The sequence below is a fragment of the Lissotriton vulgaris genome, chromosome 9, assembly GCF_964263255.1.
Source record: "Lissotriton vulgaris chromosome 9, aLisVul1.2, whole genome shotgun sequence".
Taxonomy (NCBI): Eukaryota; Metazoa; Chordata; class Amphibia; order Caudata; family Salamandridae; genus Lissotriton; species Lissotriton vulgaris.
In genome coordinates, this window is record NC_141697.1 from 323,690,994 (window position 1) to 323,718,580 (window position 27,587).

The 27,587-nt window shown below is 47.3% G+C and overlaps 1 protein-coding gene across 1 annotated transcript in view; it reads left to right on the forward strand.

The window, feature by feature from the left end:
• The window catches only part of SPATA7 (spermatogenesis associated 7), a 509,081-nt gene that overhangs the window by 354,783 nt on the left and 126,711 nt on the right, over positions 1-27,587 (forward strand). The window contains exon 9 of the mRNA XM_086937621.1: positions 17,758-17,885. Within this exon, the coding sequence (XP_086793747.1) occupies positions 17,758-17,885 (128 nt within the window). The remainder of the gene's footprint in view (positions 1-17,757; positions 17,886-27,587) is intronic.

The window sequence follows — 27,587 nt, forward strand, 5'->3', positions numbered from 1 at the left end:
CTTTGAAGCAAAGCCAAACTGCCTTTCGCCTAAACTTTCTTTTCTTTCATTGATTGAAGAGAACAGCCTGGATAATATCCTGCTCTCCTTTCATGAAGAGTTTAAAGTCCTCGATTACAAATTTGAGCAGCTGGCTAACACCCTGGACGATATGCACAAACAGATGAACTACTTTCTCGACAGAGCCGCAGTGGCAGAGGGCCGCATCGACAATCTTGAAGAAGGGAGTTCTAAAATTGCTGCCAGCATTTTTGCACTACAGACTGATATCGTTCTAGTTTCTGATGACATGGGCAGTCTCGCCGCAATGTACGCAAAGCTTAGACAGTTGGCCCAAGACGTTCGAAAATTCAAAACACAAAACGTCAGCGAGGTATGGTATATCATCTGGTACATTTTTGTTCGATATTCCCCAACTCCTGCCAGTGCCAGGTGGGCCCCCATTCAATTTCCTTGTAATGTTTTCTTAACTCTCTCTTGTGGTTGGGATCCTTCATTGACTTGAATCATATACGAGAAACACCCCTTTCTGAATGTATTTTTCTATCCATTTCACGCACACTGCTCTCCTTGAGGTGAAAACTGTTTGAACTAAACATATATAACCTCAAAAATATCCACTTTGCTCGTAAATGTAGCCTTTAGATCAGTGCGGACTCTCCTTTCTCACTGCTGAGCCAAAAGCTATTTCCGAAGCCTTCACATGGAAAAAACTCACTTTGTCCTGAACTCACCAGGGTGGGTACATTTTTATGGTCCCTGGTTTGATCTTTTTAATTCTGGGGCTTCTGAGAAAATATTTAATTGCAAGAGAGGGGCTTGGAGCAGTACATTACACAGTGCTTTGTTTTCAGCCTACTGTTAAAGAGTGTCCATTGCTTTGCATCATTGCCGCCGCATACTGGAGAGGCCATGCCCATGATGGCATACCGATGAGTTCTGGGTATAGGTCTGTCAATGTTGTTCTTGTCAACCAGGTCCTTGCTCCCAATCCTCAGCTTTCGTTTAACATTGAGATGAGGTTTTTATTCGTTTGCTTAACACATCGGCTAATAACTTCCAAGACAAAGCCTAGGACGTGACATATGTTATCCTGCTAACATAGAGTATTCTGGCAACCCCATCAGGGTGTGAGGGAAGCGTGAACTGCTTCTTACTAATACTGTGCCTGTTTGATGAGCAAGGAAATGTAACTGCTGCTAGCCTTGCCATGCCATTTCATGTCATGTCATGTGTGCACTGCACAGTGAGCCCTGCCATGCTACTGTCCGTGTTTTGCACGTTTTGTGTGCTTATAAAATGCTTGGTCTGTACCCTTTTGGTTGGTGTGGGGGGCTTGCACATACCCCTCCCCTCGTTCAAAGGGGCCTGACTGTAATAGGAGTGGTGCAGTGGGAGATCGAGTCTTCCCTGCACAAGCTGCAGACATTTCAGTCGGTGCAGGGACATATTTTTTGTTGATTTCTTTGTTTTATCATCATGGGTTGGGGAAGCAATGAAGACAGGCCCAGGCAGGCAGAAGAGATGGAATTCTTGGTGGATATATGGCGTGCTTCTCATCCTGAGCGGTCTTCTTCTTGATTGGATGATTGTAAAGTAGTACAGCTCAAGCCAGTTCAAGTGCAGATGTGCCAAAGGGTGAGGTGGAGCACTGCCAGCCCATGCGAATCAAGAGGTTGATTACGGGTCCCTTCCCAAGAAGGTGCAGCCCCTCTTCTGAGACCACCAGGTGCTGCATGTGGTGTGTCCAGGTTTGCAAGGAGAGAGCTTTCAGGCAGGCCCCAACATTTCTGTGCATCCAGTAAGTAAGTCGCCGTTCTCACCTGCTCACATGCAGTTCAAGTCAGTTTCAGGTATGGTAGGCGAGCCCAATGGCAGAGCAGAGTATCACTACCAGAATGCTTCCTGCATTTGACGGAATGGTGACACTGTACAAGGGGTGTAAGGAACAGTGGCAGTACCTTGGAGGTGGTATCCCATGGTTATCACTGCATCTGAGAGATCATGGAGAAGCTAGTGAGGCCCTGCACTCCCCTTAACTTTGGAGGCATGGTTGTGGCTCAAGGTGATTGACCTGTCATCTTTCCATGCCGTTGATGGAGGAGGAGTGCACGCACTGCCGGCCCACTCACTTCCTTGGTACCTTCTCTCCCATGCATAATGGACTGGTGAGGGAGACACTGGCAGTACTGAATAACCAGAATGTCAGCCACACAACATGACAGGGACCCTGGAGGCCTGCAGCAGGAAGTGGCGGGATATTATCTCTCACCCTGTGTAGGTGAGGGAAGACTGTGGTGGACAGGTGAAGGGATGGCACCCAATGCAGTACTTTATGTAGGGTCGGTGTTGCAGGTTGAGATGTGATGATGGATGAGCACATGAAATTGTGGACCAGACATCTGTTTCTGTGCAGGGTAGTTGGAGATAGGTGTGGTTGGTGTGGGAAGAACAGGATGGTAGAGCTGTAAGTCAGATAGGATTTTAGCAGTTTGATGGTCTAACTAGTACGTTTACAGGATTACTCTTTATCATCAAGGATGCTATTTTTCTGTCTTGGGCTTTTCTTTAACAATATAATATGTTCTGGGAATCATAGCTTTGGATCATCAAAAGTCAACCAATTGAACTAACACACCTGAGAGTAATCTGGGAAAGTGGTGTCCCTCGTGACATGGGATCAACAGGTAGCCTTAATGTCTGGTGTGAGGAAGATGGTGGGCCTGCTTCAGAGGATGTGTGGATGGTTGATGTTCTGGTCTTGGGATAGAGAATAATTCTGATTGGTCCAGAAGGTGAGCCGACAGGGGGAACACTAAATACAGGAGTAGGAAATGTGTGTTCCAGTTGAGAAGGATCCTGGCTAGGAGGAGGATAGCACAGGTAATGATGCTGATCGGCAAGTTACACGCCTGCCAGAGATGGTCAAACTAAGCATTGGGGGGGAACCCAGAGCTGTTTCATTTCATTTCATTTCATTATTCTTTATTTCGGTTAAACAACCTTAAAAGAATGCAGTACAATACATTTTAAAACATTACAATACAATATATATATCTACACATTACCATGTTAAGATTTAAAGGGGAACTAGCAGCAAGATCCTTCTCGGTTGCCTTAACACACATATTCGAGGAACACTTAATAAATAGCAATTCATTAAATTTAAAATAAAATAATACTATAGAACGATAAAAACAGGGCACCAGGAAACACTAAGATCAGGCCAATTCCTATTATCATTATTCTAATTTAGGTTGCAGTATAAATCTAAATCAAGTTCGATTACATGCACCACTTGGTAGTAATAGTATCAATTCGGTTACATTTATAATTACATATTACACACACGTTCCAGTAGAAGTTACATATGTACAATTAGTTCAGATACAGCAGGGTACAAATCAAAATACATTTCAGCTGCTAGACTACGATCATGCCAACTCTCAGTTTACATTTTGTGGCCTTTTCTCTTCCTGACTATCGCTGCTGCTAGGAGGAAGCGGCTCAAACTGAATACTATTGGGCGTGCAGTGTCTCCTTTAAACACTCTTTCGCCATCTTTAATGTGGCGAAGACCCAAGAGTTGGCATATGGGTTTTAACCATTTTTTCCTCGCCTGTAAGTAAGCGGGGCATATGAATAACACATGGGACTCATCTTCCCTCAAGCCCATTTCACATAATTCGCATAAATCAGATCCAGTACTACCTCCTGGTCCTCTATTGCAGTGCCATTTCGAAGTCCTAGATTTAATTTGAAGGGCACTATAGCGAAATTTTAGGTATAATGATTTGGCCATAGGTGGGTATATTTCGTCCATAAAGGATTCTAGTTTCATGTCCATTTTTAATTCAAAGAACCTGAGGGTCAGAGTCACCAGGTTGGGATTTCTCAACACGGAGTCTTTAATATATTCCCAATACCTATTCTTTAACAATTTCTTAGAATTATTGGTAATCGAATCCGGGTCTGACCAAAAACTACTTAACCCCAGCTTTATAAACCACTTTTCGATATAGGACAACCATATTAAACATGTGGAGTTTTTTATTGCCATTATCTTTTTAAGGCCTCTCTATAGTCCACTAACTCATCAGTGGACCAAAGACGAACCCAGTATAACAATGGGGGCAATGCAGCATAGTCATCTGATCAACGGAAATTAAGATCCCATACAACCGGGGTAAGGGGAGTAGAGGCAGGTACACCTAACAGCTGTCTAATGAATTTGTTTTCCTGAACTAAAAACGTGCCTTTCGAAATATGTCCCCAAAGTTCTGCACCATAAAGGGAAGCAGATCGTGCTTTGTATTTGAACAGACTAATTGCTGGAGTGACTGATTTATAATAGCTATTTTTGTGTTTCCTTAAAATAGCGGCTTGATTCTGAACTAGTCTGATCTTTGAGGCTTCTAATTGGGATTTCCAAGACATTTTACTATCTAAAGTGATACCCAGGTACTTAAAACTTTGGACTTCTTCGATTTTTTCATTGTTTATAGAAAATTTTATATTAAAACCTTTGTGTGGGTTGATTGTCATGACCTTAGTTTTGGACGAATTAATTTCAAGCTTCTTGTCAAGACAATACAACCTAAATTTATTAAGAAGGTTCTGGAGTCCTTTGGGGGTTTGGGAAATTAAAATAGTATAATCCGCAAATAATAATGCCGGAACGGCTTGACCACACAACTTGGGAGAGTCATGCTCGCAGCCCAAGAGGGTGTCAGGGATGTCATTAACATAAAGGGAGAATAAAGTAGGCGCAATAACACATCCTTGCCTAACTCCTTTCGCTATGTCTATTTTCTCACTCAGCTCCCCATTTGGCCCCCATCTGACTCTTGCAAAATTGTTTTCATGCAGTCTGATCAGTTGTTGAAGAATGTTCCAAGGGACACCCATATCTTTTAGCGTTCTCCAAAGTTTCCCCCTTGGAACAAGATCAAAGGCTGCTCTTAGGTCGACGAAGGCCCCATACATATGGGAGTTCCTTATGTTAATATATTTCCGAACTAAACATAAAAATCTAAAAACCTGGTCCACTGTACTAATTCTAGGTCTAAAACCAGCCTGGTACTTTGTAAGAATAAAATGGTCCTCGACCCATGCATTAAGCCTGCTAAGAAGTTGGCGGGAGAAGATTTTTTGCAGCACATCGATCAAGCTGATAGGTCAGAGCTATTAGCAGTGAGAGTCAGGAGTGTTAAGCAGTATAGGAGGGTGAGTAGGAAGGACGACTTGATCGGAGGGAAAGGAACAGATCATTTAGCTACAAGGGTCGGTGCGATGGTAAACTGGAACAGGGACTGCCAAACTTGTGGAAGGTAGACTTGGCTCTTTCCTTCTAGTGGTTGGCGTCGAGCGCATGCTGCCTTACACAAGTGCCTGCTGCCTTACACAAGTGCCTGCTGCCTTACACATGTGCCTGCAAAGAGAACAGTGTGGCTTGATATGGACATTCAGAGACACTGATACTACTGATAGCGGTACAGTGGGCCAGACCAAAGGTAATGAAAGGTCCACTGCACTGCATTTATGGCTATCTTACTGCAAGCCATGGAGACGGTGGCGTTAGGGTGGGGAGGTTATTATTGTTGCTTGTGTTAGCGCCATCCTTGCTACACCGTTGCCTGTTGTGTGTATGAGGGAAACTTGCACATCCGTTGCCATGCTCCACCTTGTCTTCTGCCCATGCTGTGCTTATTATATGTTTTTAGGGAAGCATGTATATGTGCTCTATGTGCTGTGCCCGTTCTGTGTGAGGGGAACGCACATTGCTGCTAGCTGTGTAGCAGTTGTTGTGTGTGGGAAAGGTTGCATGTATTGGATGTATTCTACCTGTATTCCACCTAGTGATTGTGGGAGGGGATTGTCGCCTGGCCTCTGCCAGTGTTGTCTCTGGCTACACTGTACCTTCTGTAGTAGAGGATCTCTGTGTATAGTCATAATCTAGTGAATAGTCCCGCCCATGTCCATGGACCCCGAATAGTCCCGTCCATGTGCGTGGAGCCCAGAGCAATCAAAAATGCACCTATGCTTTTTGAGTGGACGTTTGCACGGCGGTGCACATTCCCTTGAGATTTCTAGAACACACAGGACATGTATCATTCCATACTGAATATATGTTCTGTCTTGTTTGTGGAGCTTGAGATAACCTTTCCATTTCTTTTTTAAATGGACAGTTCCCTTTGAAGTGAAAGTTTAGCCGTACAGACATTTTGGGGACATTAAGAAAGCTGACCTGGGTAATCATTTCACCCATTGCTTGCCATTGGCTTTCTGAATTGTAACTCACATGTTCTGGCTTTCCTTTTGCTGGCTTTATTTGCATTAGGCTTTCCCGCTTGAGTTCGTCCTTCCAGTTGCCCAAACCTTGTTTACTGTATTCTTCCACAAACTCGCTTTCTGTGAACAGAGGCCTATACATCTTGTTCTTATCTTTTCTCATTTGTTGTGCATTCAAAGATAGAGGTCAAATGTTAAGCTCTCTCTCCTGAGGGAGCTTGATGTTTCCTTTTCTTTCTCTGACTTCAAAGTGAGAGAATGTATGCAACAATCCTGCTGAGTATCCATGTAAGACAAAAAAAACTTAACTGTGCTGATGTTTCAGAATATATCAGAATTAGTACACAGGAAGCACAATTTAAAAATAAATTCTGATCTCTGATGGAAAAATATATTTGAATATGGTCAGAACACATCATTACACTAGGTGATGACACTTGCACACATTATCGTTTGTGTGCAGTAAAACCGTTTTTCGGTGCAAACGTAATCGTCATTTCAATTATAAATGTGCTGTCTGTAATGGCAGTGCGCTACCACACCATGCATACTCCACACTACACCACTCCACGCCCCTCCACTCTATGCCACGCCTCTCCACTCTACGACATGCCACTCCACTGTATGCCCCTCCACTGTAAGACATTCTATTACATGCCACACAACTCCAATCTACACCACTCACTCCACAACCCAACTCACAACTCCACTTTACACCCCTCCACTCCATACCACTTTAAACACTCCACTCTACCCCACTCCAATGTGCCCCAATCTTCCCCACCCCACTTTGCTACAATCTACCCCAATCCCATCGACCACAACTACATTCCACTGAATCTCCTTACTTCACTCCACTCCATTCTACCAAGCTCCAATTTACCCCACCCCACTTTACCCACCTCACTCAAATCTACCCCACTCCAATCTTCCCCACTTCAATCTACCCCAATCCACTCCACTACGATCCAGTCTGCACCACTCCACCACGCTCAAATCTAACCCTCTCCACCCCAATCTACCCCACCCCACGCCAATCTACTCCATTCCAATGTACCCCACTCTGCTTAATCTGACCCAATAAACCCCACCCCAGTCAACCCCACTCCACCCCAATCTACTGCACTCCACTCAAATCTACTGCACTCCCCTCAAATCTACCCCACTCTGCTCCAATCTTCCCCAGTCCAACCCACTTTACTCCAGTCTACTCGACTCCACTCCACTCTACCCGACTCTACTGCAGTCTACCCCAGTCCAATTTACCCCACTCCATTCCAGTGTACCACACTCCACTGCAATCTATCCAACTCATCTCCACCCCAATCTACCCCACCCCACAGTGCTATAATCCACCCAATCTACCCCACTCCAGCCTACCCCACTCCACTCTACACCAATCTACCCCACCCCACTGTTCCTAAGTCTACTCCACTCCAATCTACCCCAATATATCCCACTCCACCCCAATCTATCCCGATCTACCCTACTACTATCTACTCCACTCCAATAAACCCCGCTTCGATCCACCCCACTGTTCCCCTGTAACAGTAATACATGACATCTAGTGTATCGCCTCCCCAATGTATTTGATATGTGTATTAATAATCGATAAAGATATGTTAAAAAAAATCATAAGTATTGCATGAGCGTTTTTAATCAAAAGCTGATTGTTAGTTCAGAATTGATCATGTGTGAATGTGCTGTCTGTTTGCATTCAATCACACTCCTACTAGCAATTAGTTTCTAACGAAAAACAGTTTTGGATTCCTTAAAATTTCAGAGAAATTGTACACATCTGCACAAACCGCTCCCTGATCTATACATGTGTACACAGCTAGACCGGCTAAAAGCCTCTTTGTGGCTGCATGGTTTCCCACCCGCTGCTTTACATGGTCAGGCACATAGAGACTCCAAGCACCTACACTTCTTGTGTTGGAAAAGGGGCGTGCCTGCACTTTTCACCGAAGACCGAGTACCTCATCCCAGTAGGCAGCATGTACCGTGGCAAATGAGCACGTGGCCTTCAAGCTTTTAGGCTAGTGCTGTCTTTGTCACCTTTGACGCAAAGACCGTCCGTGGTCTCCAACTTTGTCCATACCAAGCTCCATTGCTGCCTGGGCTCTACTCTCAAATGTAAACGTGGAGTTGCTGAGGTCATATTGTGTGTACATTGTGTGTTTTTGTGTATTGTTGAGGTGAGGTTCAAATTGTAGAAATGTCTTGGGGGTCCTGGCTTTCTGTTGTGATTTATTAGTGTCCGGAGAAGTGAAAAGGTTGAGAGCCTCTGCTGTAGTCTATAGAGCATGTGCATGTGTTTTCCTTGCACCGCCTTACACATGCTGTGCATATTCCACTCCTTTGCCTGAGGACACGAGCTTACCATTCCTTGGTGAGCTCTTTGCCACCTATGTCTCCTCTCAGGGCCGGCTCTAAGGCGGTGCGATCGTTGCCACCGCACCGGGCGTGACTTGGGGTGGGGGCGCCATGTTCATCGCTTTAAAAGCACCGGATGCCGCATACTTTGTCTCCTCAATAAAAAAGACAATTCCAGTGATTAATGTTCTTCCTGCAGAGAGTCCTGAGCTTTGTCTACTGGAAGTTTTGACTGATCATAGGGCAGAGGGTTAACATGCCTGCTGCAAAGAATGTGTCCCATTAACATCGCAAAGTGCATAGAATATCAATAGGTCAATGGGTTACTGGTTTTGTCAGAGATCCTTTTCTTACTTACAGTTTATAGGTTAAAATCTTAATATAGAGCAGTGAGCTATTAACTGCCATCAAAAGCTGCATGCAAACTGTAAGGAAAATATTAGAGCTATATATTTTTTGTCCCGACTTTCGTTGTCCTAATATTGCAAAAGGGGTTCATTTGAGTAGAAATCAATTCTTTTTATTAAAGAAAACCCCTAAAAATTGTGTTAAATTTTGAATTCTGAATTATCCTTTTCCAGTCCAAGAACTCATAAACTATACTGCCAATCAGTATAGATGACATGTGACACCTACTCCTTGTATGCCTCTGTCTTATGTAACATTTCCTATATACTGATTTTCACAGCGATGATTGATTGTCTCTGTGCAATGCGTGTGATGTAAAATTTTCTAACATCTTAAACTGGCATGAGTGGCACCATAAAACAAAATGAATCTAAGAGACAGTGGTTATGGAGACTTGAGGGGCACTGTCAAATGGTGTTAGTAAGGGAATCTGTGGTGGAGGTGGTCATTGTCGCACAGGGCGTCACCAGTGCTAAAGCCGGAATTATGCAGCAATGGAGGACCACATCATATGGGAGGATTAACTAAAGTATGCGGCAAGATAATGTCAAGTGTGCAACAAAATATTCCACATCCTGTGGCAGCCCTAATTCGCTATTTTGTCATTTAACATACAATAATACTCTGTAGGAAACCGTTACACCACATTAGATTCATGTAACCCCTCCGACGCTCATGACGAGCTCAGCTCGTCATGAGCCACGGTTCTCGTTTGTCATGACCGTTAGAACGCTCAGGTGCGGGGCTGATTCCCCTGCTGTGCAGGGCGTTCTAAGGAGCGGGCATGGTCATGGCGACCTCAGCTCGTCATGAGCACACGAGAAACGTGGCTCATGACGAGCTGAGCTCGTCATGAGCACCGGGGCGCTGTGCGCGCCCCCCTCTCTTCAGCACATCTTGGGAATCGGCCCCGCAGCCAAGGGGTTAAGACCTAAAGACAGCAATCAGCAACTGAAAAGTCACAAATAAACCATTGCAAGGGTCTGAACGCTGCACGGCACCAAGTGTGGTGCTTTTTTCCTGAAATCTGCATTTTATGCAGCACTGCAGATTGTGAATTATTTGGTAAGTGTGATAAATCCATAATTGTGGAAAATGCAGGGAGACTCAGATAATTTATAATCCCAGTTGCCCCGATTATAGATGACGACGTGTTCCCACTCAACCTCTCTTTTTGGGAGTAAAGTGTTTTGAGAAGTGGGTTAATTTCTCAACGTTGTATGTTATGTTACGTTATGTTATATTTAATTTATACAGTGCACGAATACTCAAGAGTGTCCCGGCCCTTGCTCCAGAAAGAAAAATGCACACAAATCAGAGGCTAAAATAACAGATTAGCATAGGGGATAACAGATGGGGCTATATGAAAGCACTGTCAGTGATGGTTGAACACTTTGGAGAGAGGTCTTGTTTTGATAGATAGAATCATGTTAAAGGGGTCATCCAGTGAATTATGTCACAACGGGTCCCGAAGCCCAACCAGGCATCACACAAATCAGTTGTAGAATCCTGAGTATTGCAGACCCTAGTAAATAGCACAAAAATAGTATAATTGCGCTTTAACTGTATCTCAGTGATAGGTAAGGACGCGAGATTGCTTTAAGGGACTCCAATATTTTTTTTTCCACCACTGGCCCATTTCAATACTGCTTTCAGATTACATTAATATTCTGATTTTATGCATTAATATCCTGATCAATATTTTCATCTCAGTGAGGTGCTCCATGGTGAAAATCTGAACAATCAGGAACATGCACAATCCAAAAGTGATGAATGGAGAAGCCAGAACCAATTTGACCCAGCGAGAAATGCCTTGGGCTCATTCCATTTTTATCATTTTTAGCTTATTTGTGCTGTTACAGACAGTACAATCACATGCAAGGCAGATATGGCCTCTCCCCAAAAGGGGCACTTAGGCCAAATTGCCAGGCCACGCCTGCTCTGAAGTGGAACACGAACAGCTCCTCCACCCCGGGGTCTAGTCATAACACACATCCTCACTTTTACCAAGTATTCCATTTATTTACGGGTTCTTGTAAAGTACTGCTGAACGCCTTTACTCTCTGAGTGGAATACATTTAACCGGGGTTCTCTTTCAATAGCAAGCAAACGTGTGCAGTAAATGTGACAACACACAGCAATGAAGTATGACCCTAACGCAGCACTTTATGGAGGTAAAGTATATGTAATTGGACGTTTTGCTGTGTGCCTCGATTTATCCCACAATTTAGGTCTATTTATTGTCCCTGGTTTATGCTGTGATGACATCTTGCTAAGGCCTTAGTGTTTTAATTGTTGCTATGCAGTTTGTGGGCCGGAAATCAATAACCATGTTTTCTCTTTTTGCTGATGCTAAACAGAATCAGCAAAAACCCCTGGCAAACCACATAGGTCTGTGCTGAGAAAAGCAGAAATGTGATAATGATTGGCTTTACCATTGCTTGTTTGTTACGAGTGAGACTTCCCTGAACTCAGGTATAGGCTTTACAACATGATATTGGTATCAACATTGAGCCTTCCTTACTGGTTGCCTTCAAACAGGGAAAGCATAAAATGCGATACTGCGTATACTTCTCCCCCAAGAATCGATCTTTGCTAACAGATGTTACCATGGTCTTCCAAAAACGGTAGGATGGAGAAAATGTGGCCTAGATGTAAGACTTTCTTGTATATCTAAGGACACTGAGAACCTGAAGCAAGAGCTATATTTGCAGGAAGCAGGCTTACTGCCAGCTATATTATTGAGCTAATCATGATCCGCTAGGCATATTTTATTTTAGTGCACTATCTGGAAAGTCAGCTGGCCAGTCTTGAGGATGATTAAAACAGAATTATTATAATCCACTGGCACTGCTCTTTTCCATAGAGCTCGCGGTAGCTGCAAACATTTTCTTGCAGTGCAGACATCTGAAACCTTCCTGACCATAATATTTTTTAAAAGGGCAAAAGGGAAGATGCCCATCAGTGAGATTTGAAATAATTACTAAATTCTATCTTCTAACCATGACCAGCCTCTCTTCACTGTACTAGATGAAACAAAATGCCACGGATAAACATTTTGGTTGCTTAGTATTTTATCCGTAGAAGATCTATCAGTGAATCACCCGATTTAATTTCCGCTCACCTATCCCCCACCGGCAAACATTCCTCTTAATATCATTCTGAACTTGACATTCTGATATTTCCAAGCGAAGTACTGGAGATAATTGGCTCTCTTGTAAAGGTCTTAAAGAAACTTTACATTTCATATCAATTTCAGGAGATAGAGGTTTTATTTGGTCAAATAGTAGCCCACATTTTTCACGTATGTGCTCATGACACATGTTTTACTCAGGTCTTTTAAACCTTAGAGCTGTCCAAAGACTGCAACTTAAAGTAGGAAAAAGTAAAAATAAAACAGTGGTGATATCGTTTCTTTTATACTTTGGCCCATGAGATTCCCCGAAGCCTAAGAAGTGATTTCAAATAACTCCATTTGAGTTCCCTAACTGGGTAACACAAAGAGGGTACAAAGTTCCCCGGGAAGAGTGACAGAAAGAAGGTGTGTGTGCTAGACAGAAGGAGGAATCCCCTTGTTGGAACTAAAACCCTCACACACCCAGATAACTAGGTGGCATGCTTCATCATATGGGTTCTGCTCCTCGTCAGACTGGCGCTGCAATGTCTGACGGGCTCCCGAAACCGGGGCTCTTTATCGGAGATCTTTTGTTCCGGCCATATGGTGCATGCGTGTGAGAGGGCAGGGAAAGTGTAGTCGTGACGTGAGAAGGTGAAATTAAAAAAGGCGGCTCAGTCCACAATCGACTTTATTCACGTGGTAGACTCCCTTGATTAAAAGGTGGGAGGGGAGATAAATGCTCTGAAACTATCCGAGCATATTAACTACTACCCTCTGGTTAGGTCGACATGTTTCTTGCCATGATGGCAATTCCTCAGGACCTCGGTAAATAGTACCACACAGTGAAAAAAAGTTTTTAATTAAAACTTGCAATATGGTATACAACCTTCTTTGATCGGTAATACCGGAATTCAGGCCGATTGGTCCTGCTGAAATATTGCGACCTGTAAGAATGAACACAATTCACAGAACAGCAGGGTGAATGCAGTATTCCCACATGGAAGGTCCGCACAAGTTCAATCGGAATACACACACAAAAAAGTGAAGGGTTAAAAGCAAACAAACAGCAGCATAGTGAGACAGTAATTGTGACAAACAGTCATCTCACTTATGCAGAGTCGTATAACATTGGAGTTTAGAAGAAGCAAAGGTTACTGCAAAATGAAGGGGCCTGGGTTGTATGTATGTATTTAATGCTTATTAAGCGCAACTGTCACCCAAAGGGTATCCTGGTTGTCTTGCTTACCCCAGAGAAATCCCTAAGGTACCTCACAGTCTGCTCCCGTGGGACCGGCTGTCAAGGTATGGTACCTGGTAAGGGAAAATATATAGCATCATCCTGATCCAATGGTAAAAAGATGGAAGGGGAGGAGGTCAAGAAGCCCCAAACGGGACAATACTAGGAGGCTGAAGGTCAACCTCGTACCCAAAGTGGCAGTTGTTTCGATAAAGCAATTGTCCCGTAACTCGGCAAAGGCCAATACCAGCTGTGGTCCGCCCAGGGTGTGCCAGAAAACAAGGCAACATACATCGCTCGCGCCGTGTCTCTGCCGGGGAACCAACAAGGGACAACGGTTACTGCAAAGCGCAGTGGCCCGGCACACCGCGGACATCCAGCCCCGTCGACGGTACCGTGGCTCGTAGACAACTGGTTACCTCGACACCAAAACTCGAGGGTAGACGAGAGTCAGACCTGTACAGCTCGCCGCTGTCATGATAGCAAGTGAAGGTGGTTCTGGCCGTTGGAACCTACCCCACGTACAGCGTCCGATCAGAGCGCAGAGCAGCTGGTAGCAAGACCGTGGAAGAACCATGGTATAAGTAGCCATCCTTGATGCGCCCAGTCAGTGCTGCAGCGAGAGAAACGCCCCCGACACCAGCCGCGCATGTGCGGTTCCTACTGAGGCCGGGAGGGTGAGATGGAGGCTGTATGGTAAAGGCGGCGGCCATCTTGGAAAGGGAAGGGGGATAGTGGCAGAATTAGCACAAACAATACACGGCAATTGTAAGGAACCGTGGTTCGGGTATAGAGTGTTGTGACCCAAATGATGATGACTGATTGGAATTAAAAAGGAGTTAAGGAAGCCTAAATTCCCAAGTATTGAGATAGCTCTGCGCTCTGATCAGACACATTCACCAGACTCGCGAACAATAACGGGCACAACGCGATTCGCTCTTTCAGCCTTATCCAGCCACGCCAGGAGTTTGCTAGCCTTGTCACCCACATCATACAGCCGGCCCAATTGATTAGCTCGCATCAACTTAGCAGCATCGGTAACACAAGCCTTGTAATCTGCCTGTTTCAGCTCCAAAGTGTGTAATAGCGTAGGCGTGTCATCCCCACCCAGCTCACTTTCAAGCGCTGTAATTTCAGTCTCAAGGGCCAGAACGGCCTCCCTCTTAGCCCTCCGTTCAGCAGCAATAAGAGACAGTGCGGATCCCCGAATGACCGTTTTAAAGGCCTCCCAGAGAACCGTAGGGGAGGTCACCGAACCCACATTTTCATCGAAATAACAATCAATAGCCTTCACCAAGTCTGAGCGGAGCCGGGGGTTTCGAAAGTGCCAGGGGGGAACAGGGGGAACTCTGTTACCACAAAGACCACCCACAGAGATCTTAATCAGCAAGGGGGAATGGTCCGAGATACCCCAGGGGAGATGACGAACCTCCCGTACCAAGGATAGGGTAGAAGCCAGCATAAAGAAGTAGTCTATCCGAGAGAGGCTGCCATGCGCATCAGAGTGGAAGGTATATTGCGTCTGGGTGGGGTGCAGCGAACGCCAAACATCCACCAAACCAAAAGTTTCAGTCATATCATTGAGCCACATCTGGGACTGCGGCAGAACTCTAGGCGGCAGTCGATCACATTCGCCAGACATCACGGAGTTAAAGTCTCCGCCCATGATCAGCAGCCCATCAGGGAGACCAAGAAGAGTCTTGCCAAGATCGGCGTACGTGGTGGCCTGCAGCCCCGGGGGGATATACACAACCACTAACACAATTGGCTTTCCCTCCCATCTCCCCGAGACAGCAGCATATCTTCCCCGATCATCTAGGGCAACATCATCAATCTCAAGGGCCAGGGAGGATTTAATCATTATACCCACTCCCCGGGGCCCGGAGGTGAAACCAGTGTGGGCGGCCAATCGGTAGCCCCGACGGTCAAGAGCCTTACAGGCATTACCGATCAAGTGGGTTTCGTGGAGGAACACAACATCAGGGGCATGGCGCCTTATAAATTGTAACACAATGCCGGTTTAATCCTGTCACCCAAACCGTTGACGTTCCAAGAAAGAACCTGCATCTCACCCCCCCCCCATCCCAGGAAGAACGACCCAACCCAACCCCCTCCCACAACCACAGATCCAGAATACTCGCAGTCAGTAATATACCATGAAATAACAGAAAACACAGAACACAACCAAGTCCCCACAAACCACCCCCCAACCAAGAACCCGTTACAACGCCCCCCACCCTGCTCCCCTGCTGACTAGAAAGCCACCCCAAACTGCAGTGTGCCTGTCGCCCCATCTGATCTACACAAAGAAACCCCAGAGGAGGAAGGGAGAAACGACCCGTACCCGCACCACCACGGGCACAATCATAAAGCATACAATATAGGTTACTCTGTAAAGTTCACAGTCTCAAGTCGGACCGCTGGGGGCCCACGTTAAACCTGGGCCGTCGCACCACCTTCCGCGCCGCCGGGGCCTCCACTCTCGGTGTCATCTTTCGGCAGCGAGTCCTACCAGTCACTAGCACGATCCGGCTGATCGAAAAAATAGGCTCGTTCTCTGAACTCAATCCGCAAGCGAGCAGGAAACAGCATTGCGTATTTCAGTTCCAAATCCCTCAGACGACGCTTCACTCCAAGGAAACCAGAACGTTGCCATTGCACTTGGGGGGTGAAATCAGGATAGATCGAGACAGAGTTATTATCGTACTTCAACGGGCCGTGTTTACGAGCGGCCTGCAGGATAGCGTTTCTGTCCCGAAAGTGAAACAGTCTAGCGATGATAGGCCTCGGAGGGCCCCCTGGCTTCACCTGACCACCTTGGAAGCGATAGGCACGCTCAACCGCAAAAAACTTGCTGAGACCTGCGGGAGCGAGTTTAGCGACAATGAGTTCCTCGACCAGTAAATCGATCGAGGCAGCACCATTGTCTTCCGGCACTCCGACCAAGCGTATGTTGTTCCGCCGGGCCCTATTATCGTAGTCTTCCATGCGTTTGAGAAAAAGGTTGTGTGAGGAACGCAAATTCCCTATCTCAGATTGTGCCTCCGCCATGTCCGTCACCAAACTCGATGCCTTTAAGTCCAATGCCTTGACCCTCTCGTTCGTCTTGGCCAAATCGGCTCGAATAAGAGTAACATCCACCGCCACCGTGTCTATCTTGGACACGATGGCTTCGTATTGTTGACTCATATCGGCCTTGAGGCCTGCAATGGTGGCCAACAGGTCCTGAAGGGACACTTCTGAGGAAGACGACATGTCTGTCTTCGGGTCCTCCAAGCCACGACTGGCAGCGCCGGGGGAACCTCTCGGTTGGGTATAGCGCTCGATCATGTTGGACTGGATCGACCCCCGCGAGTATTGGTCTTCCTGCGTTTCTCCGCATCAGGTTTCGTCGCCATGTTGTATTCAGCACCGGCCAGGGACACCCGGGTACAGCGGGGTGGTGACGAGTCTCGAACCCCAAAAGTCTAGTTTCACGAGAGAATGCCACGGGCCACCTAGCCGGCACCAAGAAAGGAAGCGTTCACAGTGAGAGCAGCAGACCAGGATAAAGTAGCAGGTCCCAAGGAGTCAGAGACGAGAGGGCTGGAAACCGAAAGTGAAAGTGGCACACCACCGGTGGAGCAGATGCCAGGCAGCCGTTGTTGTTGCATTACAGCTCGGCCATACTAGGCAGCAGAGACCCCGGTCGCGTCGGGGGTTAGGCCAGAAAGTTGGAGACGATGTAGAGATGGTCCCCGAGGTCCGATCTCGGCCAAAAAAGGATCGACGGTATCAGTAAGAGTAGCACTTCAAAAGCCCGTCGAAGTGACCAGGATAACTGCAGGATAGATCAAGAAGGGCGGCGCGGGTCTCAGGAGCTCTCTGCTCACGCGACCATCTTGGATGCCCGCGTAGCTCCTCCTCCCGGTTTTATTCATCAAGCACAAAACTGTGAATAAATACTCTGCATGAATCTTTCCACTACAGTTGAAGAGGACTACATCAAAAGTATTTTGTTTTCTGTATTTCATATATTTGCCATTAAGCTCGCAGCATTGTGTATGAAGTATTAGTTAGTGAAACACTTTGTGAACTACTTTCAGTGAACGCTTGTGATTTTCTGCCTCCAGAAGGAGAACCTGTACAGTGTCATTTACGTGAAAGGATCTTAGTAATTGATGTACACACGATCCTTAACGAGATAAGATCAAATAATTTTAGACAACAAATAACCAAGATCGCATTTCCAAAATCGTTTTTTTTATTAACGTGTTTGTCATTACAACATCAGGTTTGTTTTTAACTGTGTCATTGCTTATGATGCCATGTTCGCTTACTTCTCCAGAGTGAAGATTTTGAGACCTCATCTCCTTCTGATATGGAAGACAAGTTGGATTCATTCCAAGTGCCAGAGAATCATAAGGAGCAGGAAATACCGGAAAAAGACCACAACCAGCAGTACACTGCGTCAAGGTACCATGTTTGCAATGACAATATGGATACAGACCTGCTATACCTGGTGCTCAGATTGTCTATTTTATTTTTAGCGTATTCATTGTGTTAACCTAGCACTCAGCACAGTCACACCACTGCCTCTGAGCACTTCAGGTGGGAGGACGGAATGGAAGTTACATTGGATCACAGGGACTGAGTAGGTGAGGACAGGGATATAGAAAGATGGTGCTTAGGTAATGTTTTCAAATTATAAGAAAGTTTCTAGTCACCTCTTTTATTTTGGTTGCAGGTGGAGGGGCAGCTGTTGGGAGTCAGAGCTTCGGCAGTGCACTGAACTTTGTGACTGTTGTGTATTCCCCAAAAATGTTGATTTCTCTTCAGATGTAAAGAGACAAGTAATCAATGAGAGTGGTGTGTGAAAGCCAGATGTAGATTTTCTGGTCCAGTTTGGAAACCTAGCCCAGGACACAATCAACCAAAAGCTTTATGGACAAGGCACATAGTTGTGATTTGCTTCCATTTGCAAACAAGGCTGGGACATCAGTAAGGGTCTTGGGGTCTGTTCACTTCGAGAGTTAGGTGGGGCGCTCGGTAGAGGTGGTCAAACCAACAAATTAACCGGGAGAGCCGAGCCTGAGCCAAACCAAGGGCCTGGCTCGGATCTTAGAGCCCATGCATGAGCCAGGCTCTGAGAATATTTGCTATGTAAATCATACAACAAACATCATATAAAATATCATATCGTCTCTTTATATTTATTTAACATTTGGAAGCTTTGACATTAATGAGGGCACTTTATTGCACGGCACTTGTGACTTATTTACAGTGATAGTGATAGTTTTATCAACTGATAGTCTGAACTCACATTTTTTAATGTGCATTTATATGCGATGATGAAGAAAAATAAGTTTTGTTGAAATAAAATATTTGCCTAAGACCATACAAATTAGGCAGGGAAACCGCAATTTATCCAGGTTTTCTGGTGTCACCTTGTACAAATCAGACAGTGAATGGGTATCTATTTGTCTTTCCTTATGTTAAGGCTTTGTGTTTACCTCCTAATGCATTTTTTTTTAATATAATGCAAACGCGACCTGAATGTATTGAAGCTTATTACATGAGCACTAGTTACATGCAGTGTTTATAGGCATGGAGAGATAGAGTGATTTGCCCAGAATCACACAATGGTGAGCTGATGCGGAGATTCAAACCTGGTTCCCCCGGCCAACAGTCGGCATATCGGACCATAACGATACGTTAGGGTAGAGTGAGCATGGAAGGTGGTGGGGGTGGAAACAGGAGGAAGCCACATGAAAGCTCAGCTTGGTATGTGCTCGAGTTTCCACCTGGGTATAGGCTAGGAAAAAAAAGTGGTTACAAAAAATTGTTCTGTTTCAAATAGTCAGGGACTTGAGTTGTCACCATGGTCAAGAGACTGTTTGCAGCATAAGTAAGGCATATACGCTCTCTGTTCATTCATTGCAGTTTTTCAACAGCGTGGTAATGATGCTATTTTTAAGTTCCTCAGTGCTAATGCCTGATGTAATGTTGCTATTTATAAGTTCCTCAGTGCTAATGCCTGTGGTAAGAGAGGCTTTTTATACATTTTGGCATGAGTAGGTAGGGAGGTCTAGTTTGAAAACCTCTGCGTTGCCGTGGTCAGACAAATGACAGATCACTTCAGAGATATTTAGATTTTTTTACTTGCTTCCCTTACTGGCGATGTTGGCCTGGAAGGGGTCTCAATGTCCTAGAACAGAACAACTGATGGCTATTTATTCAGATTGTTTTGAATTTGTTTTGGAAGAAAAACTATATCTAATGAAGAAGTGTCATTTGGTGTTTGCCGTGAGGTAGTAGCAAGCTCGGTTTCAATCTTACAGAGTTGATTTGGCAAGTTGTCATATTCAGAGGAAGGGGATTGAAAATCAATTTTTAGGGTCTGGGAAGTATGAGTTTGTTTCAACAGCTGAGTGTAGGTATTACAGGGGGTCGTCCAGGAACTTTTTAAATGTACTGCTGTTCTCGTGCATTTTAGCAGTGTGGAACTCCTTGGGGAAAACACGTAGTGTGTGCAGATTTTTCTGACATGGCTTAGTATTTCTTATGAAGATTCACCTGGTTGTGACCTGTTGACACGCCCTTTTCATGTAGTGAACCCAGCATCTAATCTATAGCTGGAAAGTCAAAGATCTTGGTCACTTGAAGTTAGGGTTTATGGTCCTAATTTTTATAATGGGTAGTAAATGTCATGAAATGTCTGAACAGGAGAACAGTATACAGCTAGAAGCCACGAGGCTCCGAAGCTGGTATATGTGAAGCTCAAGAGGGGAAGGGTACTCCGTATGGCTGACTGGATGTTCATAAAAATGTATGACTGCCTGTTAGACCTGACATCATTGGCTTGAGTCTCTCCTCCATTCGTTCTGTTTTTGCCTCTACTGTTTTACGATGTTTTGCTGGTATATGCTTGGAGCGCTGTGTCACTGCTGATCAGTGCCATAGCGCAAGTGCTCCCTATGTTAAATTGATGTATCTATTGTATCCATGTTTGGCTTATTTGGTTTACTGTCAGTCCCTCGTCTAGTGCACCAGGAGTGCCGGGGCTTGTAAATACAAATGCCGCTCGTGGGCTTGCAGCACATGTTGTGCCACCCACAGGAGCGGCCTCGTAAAAGAATGTCTACGGGTCGGTCATTGCGAGACCCACGTGCAGCCTAGTGCTGTCACGCGGCTGCGCGAGTATACCTACTTGCCAGCCACCCAAACCTTCCCTTGGCTTCATGTTAGTCGCCCCTATGGTAGGCCCGCGGGCAGGGTGCATTGTAAGTCTGAGGTGGGACACGCCTGACCAAGTTGGCATGTCCTGATAGTGAAGTACCGCCATCTTGGTTCTTCACTATAGCGAGGTAGCCTGCTCTCCATTGATCAGAATGGGCCGCCGGGATTATTAGTGCGATGATCCTAGCTGGCTCGGGGAGCATGGTGCAATGTCGAGTTTGGTATCCCTGAACTCGGGGTTTAATTACGCATCCGTTGGTGTGGATGGTTTTTGGACTCTGGGTTTGAAAATAGCACTTTTAGAAGGTGTCTATTTTCTTGTCTAACCATATCTGGCTTCTGCTGGTTTTGCGTGTGTGTGACAGGAGCTGGGTGGCTCCACAGGTCTGGATGAGTCAGTGTGGGATGAGTGGGACAGTTGCGTTGAGAGTAGGGGGAGAGTAGTTGTTGATAGCCTGCCCTACCTGATACAATGCCGGCTCCACCTCCTGCCAAGCGGCTGATGGCTCTGTGCCTGCCATGGACGATCCTAGCCCCACCTCCTGCCAGGAGGCCGATAGCTCTGCTCCTGCCAGGGTCAATGCTGGCTCCACCTCCTGCTGGGCGTCTGAGGACCCAGCCCTGCTCAGTGAATAGGCCAGGTGCTTCTGCCTGGCTCCACCCACAACAGACCCAGGATGTTGGGAAACCCCCGGCATGGACAAAGGGATCAAAGACGAAAAGGGGTATAAGAGAAGGACCCCTGAACTAAGAAATCAGATCACTTCTGACAAGGAACCCTGTAACCAAGGACAAGAGGCCTGCTGATCTAAGGACTGCCTACCCCTTCTGCCAGTGTGCTGTTGTTGGGGGAATCCTGCAGTGCTTCTTTATTTTTGCCAAGGAACCAGGAGAGAGGAACTTTGTGTGTACTCTCACGCTTGCTAAGAAAATCTCCAAGGACTGGAAGAGTGCCAGTCTCCTGCCGAAGTCACAGGGCTAAAGGACTTCATCTGCTTAAAGTGCTATTTGCTGGAACCGTGAGTCCAGCACCGTTGCAAGAGCCAGCAATCACGACGACCGGACGCTGGGCCCAGCCGACGCCAGCAGCAACGCCAGTGAGTGGGAGTACGGCTCTAGCTCCAGAGGACCTCGTGTCTGCACCGCTGCTGATCGCATCACCTGTGTGCCCTTCGACGCCGTGAGCGCTGCTCACTCTGTGCAACCGCATCACCAACGACGACGCCTGCTGAGGCCTGATCGACACCGAAGACGCGACGCCGGATTGCTCGACGCCGCTGATCATCGTGTGCTTCATTTTTCCTAAGGTACTGTGTTGTTGGGGGTCCGTGTGACTCCGGGCTCGACGTAGCGCTCCTCGCGGTCGACGCCGAACCTTTGGATTATCTTTGCCTCGACGTCGTGTAGCTCCCGTGTGGGTTACCCTGTTGCTAAGAACTGTGTTTCCAAGAAGAAGATTTGCATGATACTAAACTTTGTGCTAAAAGAAGAAACTACCTTTGAACTATCCTATTTCCCTTCCCAACGTATTTATTCCGATTGTGTACAGTTTTCCGTTATTTGGTCTTGTGCTAAGCCTTATATAAAAATACTTATTTTTATAATACTACTGTGTCGTGTCCATTTGTAGTGTATTCACTGTATTACTGTATGTGGTCATAATTGCTTAACGCACAGCCTCTGAGATAAGCCTGTTCTGCTCTGCCAAGCTACCAAGGGGGTGAGCGGGGGTTATCGAAGGGTGTGATCCCCTTGCCCTGACTAGAAAAGGAGTGTCCCTATTTGTCAGAAGTGCATACCTCTGCCAACTAGAGACAGCCGGTTCTAACATTGGTGGGTCAGCGGTGAGGATTTGGACCTTGCATTCATGACCCATGTACAGTGATTAGTGCACGCTACATAGTGAAAGCAGACCATAGCGCAGTCACAATCTGACTTGGAAGGATCCTATTTTTGGTTCTCCGCTTTTCTGAAGCTTGATTTTTTGAACACTGCCAGTTTTGACCATGAGTGACACCGGAGTCACTACCCCTGTTGTTGTTGTGGAGGAGTTTGAGAGGAATAAGCTAAAGAAATACAAGAAAGATGAGCTGAAACACTTTTGCGACCAGCTTAAAGTTCCTACCACCGGCCTCTCGAGAAAAGACGATTTTCGTAAAGCATTACAGGCCTGGTGGGAGTCCAGAGATCCCTCTGATGTGGTGGTGGGACCCACAGAGGAAGGGGATGAGGAGGTGCCAGTGAATGGGCCTGTAGCCTCTCCCGGTAGCAGTGTTTCCTCCAAAGGTCTTTCCCCTGAAGAAAGAGAAGAAAGGGCGAAAGAGCGAGCCTACAACATGGAAATGGCAAGGCTAAAGATAAACGGGCAGTTGGAGTTAGAAAATGCAAGAGGTAGAAGAGAAGCTGAGTTGGAGATCAAAAAGTTAGAGTTTGAACGAGAGAAGTTAGCTTTGGAGCGTGAAGCCAGGTTGAGGGAACTGGATATCCAATCTAAAAAGTTAGAATTGAATCCCTCTGGTGGCAGCATTCCGTCTGAGCCTGCAGAAAGTAAGTTTTACTTCCCGAAAGATGTGATCAAAGATTACAATAGGAATGAAGATATTGGTCAATGGTTTAAAGCATATGAGTTAGCATTGTTGGCCCACCAGGTCCCTGAGAAGAATTGGGGAGCGGGGTTGTGGGGTCGCTTTGTGAATGAGGGAAGAGATACCCTGTTAGACATGCCTGTTGCGGATAGGATGTCGTATGCTCATATGAAAGATGCTTTAATGTTACGGTATGGCCTAACCCCCGAGAAGTACAGGCAAGCTTTTAGAGAATGTAAGAAGTTGCCTGGTACGACGTGGGTTGAATATGTGTCTTATTTCTGCAGAGCCATGGATGGTTGGGTAAAGGGCAGCAAAGTGGAAAGTTATGAAGCTCTTTATGATTTGTTTGCTTGGGAGCATTTGTCTAATAACTGTTTTCCAGAGCTGCGCCAGCACCTGATTGATAGCAAGATATCTAACCCTAGAAAACTTGCTGAGGAGGCGGACCGCTGGGTCAGCACCAGGGTCCACAAGGGTCCAGTGGGAGACTCAGCCAAAGGTGGGCAGGGTCCCCAGCAGAAGAGTGGGGGGGACAAGGGAAAACAGAAGGAGTCTCAGAAAGGGCCCCAAAGTAGTCCCCAAGGGAACCAAGGGAAAGGTTCCCAGCCTCCCCCTGAGAAGAAGCCCGGGGTCCCGACGGGTAAACCTGTTCATAGGGGCCCCCTAACCTGCTACGGTTGTGGGCAGGTGGGACACCGGTTTTACGACCCCCAGTGTCCCAAAAAGGATTCGAATGCACCGCCGCGTGCACCCCCGTCAGTTGGCGAGTGTAGCCTTGGGAGGGGAGGAGATGGTTGTCCATGGTGGGAGGGGTCCCGCAGAAATGTCCCTGGTCTCGCTAGGAGACATGCAAATGGTCCCTCCACCCCCTCTGCCTAGTAACACTAGTAAATATAGGCAGTGGGTGACCATTAATGGCCATAGAGTGGAAGCTCTCAGAGACACCGGAGCGAGTGTGACAGCTGTCAAGTGTCACTTGGTGTCCAGAGAACAGGTGGTTCCCCACGCATTCTACCCCGTGATAGCTGCCGACAACTCCCAGAAAGAGTGTGAGGTGGCTCAGGTTTCCTTTGAATGGGGGGGAGTTTCAGGTACTCTTCAGGTTGCTGTGAGGCCCGCCATGCCTGTCGATTGTCTCCTGGGCAATGATTTGGAAGACTCCCCTTGGGCAAAGGTGGAGAGGGAGGCGCACCTGAAAATGTTGGGCGTGCCAGAGTGGGTGTGTGTCACCAGCGAGTAAGGGTGTTGATGGGGTCCCGGAGCCTGAAAGTACGGCCCAGGACCCAGCTGTGAAGAGAAGAGGCAGGAGGCGCGGGAAACCGGCCCCCGTAGTTCCCGTGGTCCAGGAGGAGGTAGACCCTGAGGGGGATGCCCTGGAGCCCACAGGGGAACAAATTGCCGAACTGGGAGATCTGCCCGAGCTGACCCACTGGCAGCAGGATGGTGGTCCCTCCAGGGAGGAATTCTGTGCGGAACAGAAAGTGTGCCCTTCTCTTGTGGGCATGAGGCAGCAGGCCTCAGTCCAATTCTCAGGTGATCAGTCAGGGTCACATTTTGTGTACTGGGAGAACGACCTCCTGTATAGCGAGCCTAAGGCTGCTGAGCCTGGGTCAGCCCGTGTGCTGGTGGTACCCCAGCGCTTCAGAGCCTTCCTACTGGGTTTGGCTCATGACGTTCCGTTAGCTGGACATCTGGGGCAGGACAAGACCTATGACAGGCTTGTCACCCATTTCTATTGGCCTCAGATGCGCAGGGATGTAGACATCCATTGTAAGACTTGTCACACTTGCCAGGCAAGTGGGAAAAGCGGAAGGAAGCGGAAGGCTCCCCTCCAACCTTTTCCAGTGGTCAGTACCCCCTTTGACCGGGTGGGTATTGACATTGTTGGGCCCCTGGACCCCAAGACAGCCCTGGGCAACAGGTTCATCCTGGTCTTGGTGGACCATGCCACAAGGTACCCGGAAGCCATCCCTCTCAGAACAGTGACGGCCCCCGTGGTGGGACGGGCACTGATGGGTGTTTTCTCCCGGATGGGGTTCCCCAGAGAGGTGGTGTCGGACCGAGGCACCAACTTCATTTCGAACTATATGAAGTCTCTGTGGAAGGAGTGTGGGGTAACCTACAAGTTCACCACTCCTTACCACCCTCAAGGAAATGGGCTGGTTGAGAGATTCAACCGGACCCTGAAAGGCATGATTATGGGTCTTGAAGAACCAATGAGGCGGAAATGGGACGTCCTCTTACCATGCCTGTTGTTTGCTTACCATGAGGTGCCGCAGAAGTCTCTAGGGTTCAGCCCCTTTGAGCTCTTATACGGTCACCCGGTAAGAGGGCCTTTGAGTCTGGTCAAGGAAGGCTGGGAGCAATCTCCCAGGAAACCTCCCCAGGATGTATACAGCTACATGCTGGCCTTTCGGAACCAGACTCGGCGCTTCAGAGAACTTGCTCAGGCAAATCTGGAGGCCAGCCAGGAGGAGATGAAGCGTTGGTACGACCAGAATGCCACTCTGGTAGAGCTTCAGCCTGGTCAGGAAGTATGGGTCATGTCCCCTGTGGAACCTTGTGCGCTCAAGGACAGGTGGACTGGACCGTTTAAGGTTGTGGAGAAAAAGAGCGATGTCACCTACCTGGTGGACTTGAAATCTCCCCGGAACCCCTTGCGGGTTCTGCATGTCAACCGTTTGAAGCCCCACTTAGAAAGGTCCGAAGTGGGCATGCTCCTAGCTACAGATGATGGAACGGAGGAGGAGAGTGAGCCTCTTCCTGACCTCCTGTGTGCTAAAGAGCAAGACGGGTCAGTGGATGGTGTGGTCCTCTCTGACACACTGACCCTTGAGCAGAAACAGGATTGTCGCCAACGGTTGGGACAATTCCCGGATCTGTTTTCCTTGGTTCCGGGTGTCACGCATTGGTGTGTCCATGACGTTGACACCGGAGACAGCCCTCCTGTGAAGCACAAGGCTTACAGGGTGACTAACAAGGTCAGAGCGTACATTAAGGAGGAGGTCTCCAAAATGTTCGCGTTAGGGGTGATTGAGTCCTCTAGCAGTCCTTGGGCCAGCCCAGTGGTCTTGGTCCCGAAGGCTGCAGCGCCTGGTGCTTCACCGGAACTCCGGTTCTGCGTGGACTACCGAGGGCTCAATTCGGTCACGAAGACTGATGCGCACCCCATCCCCAGAGCTGATGAGCTCATCGATCGGTTGGGGGCTGCCCGGTACCTTAGTACGTTTGATTTAACGTCTGGGTACTGGCAGATCGCCTTGACTGATGGGGCAAAGGAGAGGTCAGCATTCTCCACACCAGATGGGCTATACCAGTTCCGGGTGATGCCCTTTGGGATGAAGAATGCCCCTGCCACCTTCCAGAGGTTGGTCAACCAGGTCTTGGCTGGGCTGGAGGATTTCAGTGCCGCCTACCTGGACGACATCGCAGTGTTCAGCGCCAGCTGGGAGGAACACCTGCACCACCTCCAGGAAGTGTTGTTGGCCCTGCGCAGAGCAGGCCTCACGATCAAAGCCAGTAAGTGCCAGATTGGGCAGGGTTCGGTGGTGTACTTGGGGCACCAAGTAGGGAGCGGCAAGGTTGCCCCCCTGCAACCCAAGATTGATACCATCCTGGCTTGGGCGCCGCCCAAAACCCAAACTCAGGTGAGAGCCTTCTTAGGACTCACGGGTTACTACAGGAGGTTTGTCAAGGATTACGGTAACATTGTGCACCCCTTGACTTCGCTGACTTCCAGGAAGCAGCCACGAAACGTGATCTGGACTGATGCCTGTCAAACGGCCTTTGACACCCTGAAAACTGCAATGTGCACAGCACCTATACTCCAGGCACCCGACTTTTCGAAAGAATTCATTGTTCAGACGGACGCTTCAGAGCATGGCGTGGGGGCTGTTCTAGCTCAGGTGAATGAAGAGGGCGGAGACTTGCCTGTAGCCTTCATCAGTAGGAGGTTACTTCCCAGGGAAACGAGGTGGAGTGCGATAGAGAGAGAAGCATTTGCTGTGGTCTGGGCGCTGAAGAAGCTAAGACCCTACCTGTTTGGGACTCACTTCCGGGTTCAGACAGACCACAGGCCCCTCAGATGGTTGATGCAGATGAGGGGTGAGAATCCAAAACTGTTGAGGTGGTCCATTTCTCTACAGGGGATGGACTTTACGGTGGAACACCGCCCTGGTACAGATCACGCCAATGCTGATGGTCTGTCCAGATTTTTCCGCCTTAGTGAAGAGGACTCCCTAGGTCAAGGGTAGTTCTCCCCACATTTCAGCTGGAGGGGACACGTGTTAGACCTGACATCATTGGCTTGAGTCTCTCCTCCATTCGTTCTGTTTTTGCCTCTACTATTTTA